At 36.0% G+C, this 1,516-nt stretch overlaps 1 protein-coding gene across 1 annotated transcript in view; it reads right to left on the reverse strand.

The window, feature by feature from the left end:
- The window catches only part of LOC112507021 (probable E3 ubiquitin-protein ligase ARI9), a 5,433-nt gene extending 4,538 nt beyond the window's left edge, over positions 1 to 895 (reverse strand). Inside the window, exon 1 of the mRNA XM_025111413.1 lies at positions 363 to 895. Within this exon, the coding sequence (XP_024967181.1) occupies positions 363 to 895 (533 nt within the window). The remainder of the gene's footprint in view (positions 1 to 362) is intronic.
- Positions 896 to 1,516: the final 621 nt, after the last annotated feature.

Consider the following 1,516-nt stretch of genomic DNA (forward strand, 5'->3'; position numbering starts at 1 on the left):
TTGTAATAAGTTTATATGACGTTTTTTGGCGTCGTAATAAGTTTTTTAGGACACTTTTAATATAAATTGTCCCATTATCAACTTTATAGGACACTATTTGAAAATTTGTCCTATCAAAACAAGTGTCCTGTAAAAAAATGAGACAGTGTCCTATAAAGTTGCTAATGCGACACTTTGTATTAAAAATGTCTTAAAAAACATGTTAAGACATCCAAAAGCGTCATATAAACTTATTACAACACCTTTAGATATGACACTTTATTTTTTTGGTCCTATAATGAGGTCTATTAAGACACTTAGAATTTAAGAGTGTCTTGTAAACCCGATTTTGTTGTAATGAAATGTGCAAGACAATGTCTAACCTGCAAGAAATGTGCAAACAACCAGATACTTTTTCTACAAAATACTTGCAATTTGGGCATCTCTTCCACTTCTTTCTCTTTGCAAGATCCATCAACTTCAAATCCTCTGGATCTTTCTCCCCCTTCTTTAGTCCCCGAAACTCGTTACAATCGAAACCCGAATGCCAAACTACGTTACACGATGCGCAAAACAATCGGTTGCAATTTGGGCATACCGATGAGGTCACGGTTTCAGCACCATCATCCACCAACATAGCTGAACAATCTTTAAATGGGCAGTAGGTTATCTTCTCAGAAGCAAGAATCATGGATTCGCATAGCGAGTTTTCCCATCTTTCGAGTACTTCTTTTGGGACAATCGATCGACAGATTTCGGGTCCTATTAACCCTTTGCATTGTAGGTGTGGACACTTCACCTGTGTTATATTCTCCTTGATCTTTGCGGCTACGTGCCCGCGAATGCAGTCGAAGCAGTACGAATGCGTGCAAACGTTTGTGTTTCGGAACATTTCTGAAGTGAGCTTTGTGTCCATGCAGATTTCACATAAGATCGTGGATGATGATGGTGATGATGATGATGGTGGTAATGATGATGATGATGATGATGATGATGGTAGGGATGATAGAAGAGCTTGTTGAAGATGGAGTTGATGGGCAAAATTCTCATCGGAAATGGGAAAGATTTGATCATGTTCTTGGAGAAATGAGATGTAGAAATCATATTCAAGAATGTGGAAAGGATCATCGTCTTCAATGAGGATTGGATCAGAGCTTGAAGTGCCAGCCATATTCAAGAATCGGATCTTAACAGGTTATATAGGATATATATATAACCATGTTCTTGGAGGCTGGACATTGAAGGTCGGAGGGATGAGTTTTTTAAAAATACCTAATATGCCTTTTAATTATAATTTTAACTCAAACTACCATAATTATTAATTTCCTAATTTATTCGTTGATTTATGGTTGAAATTGGATCTCACAGTTACCACAAACAATTCAATTCTCATTTGATTAGGCCCCTATATATATATATATATATATAGAGGAGTGATCATATGAAAACTGCCCTCATTTGTGTAAACCGTGCAAACTACCTTCATCTGTTGATTTCATTATTTAATCTTATGAAATTTTTTCATGAAATTGTTTAA

Source organism: Cynara cardunculus (assembly GCF_001531365.2).
Source record: "Cynara cardunculus var. scolymus isolate 2C chromosome LG 1, CcrdV1, whole genome shotgun sequence".
Taxonomy (NCBI): Eukaryota; Viridiplantae; Streptophyta; class Magnoliopsida; order Asterales; family Asteraceae; genus Cynara; species Cynara cardunculus.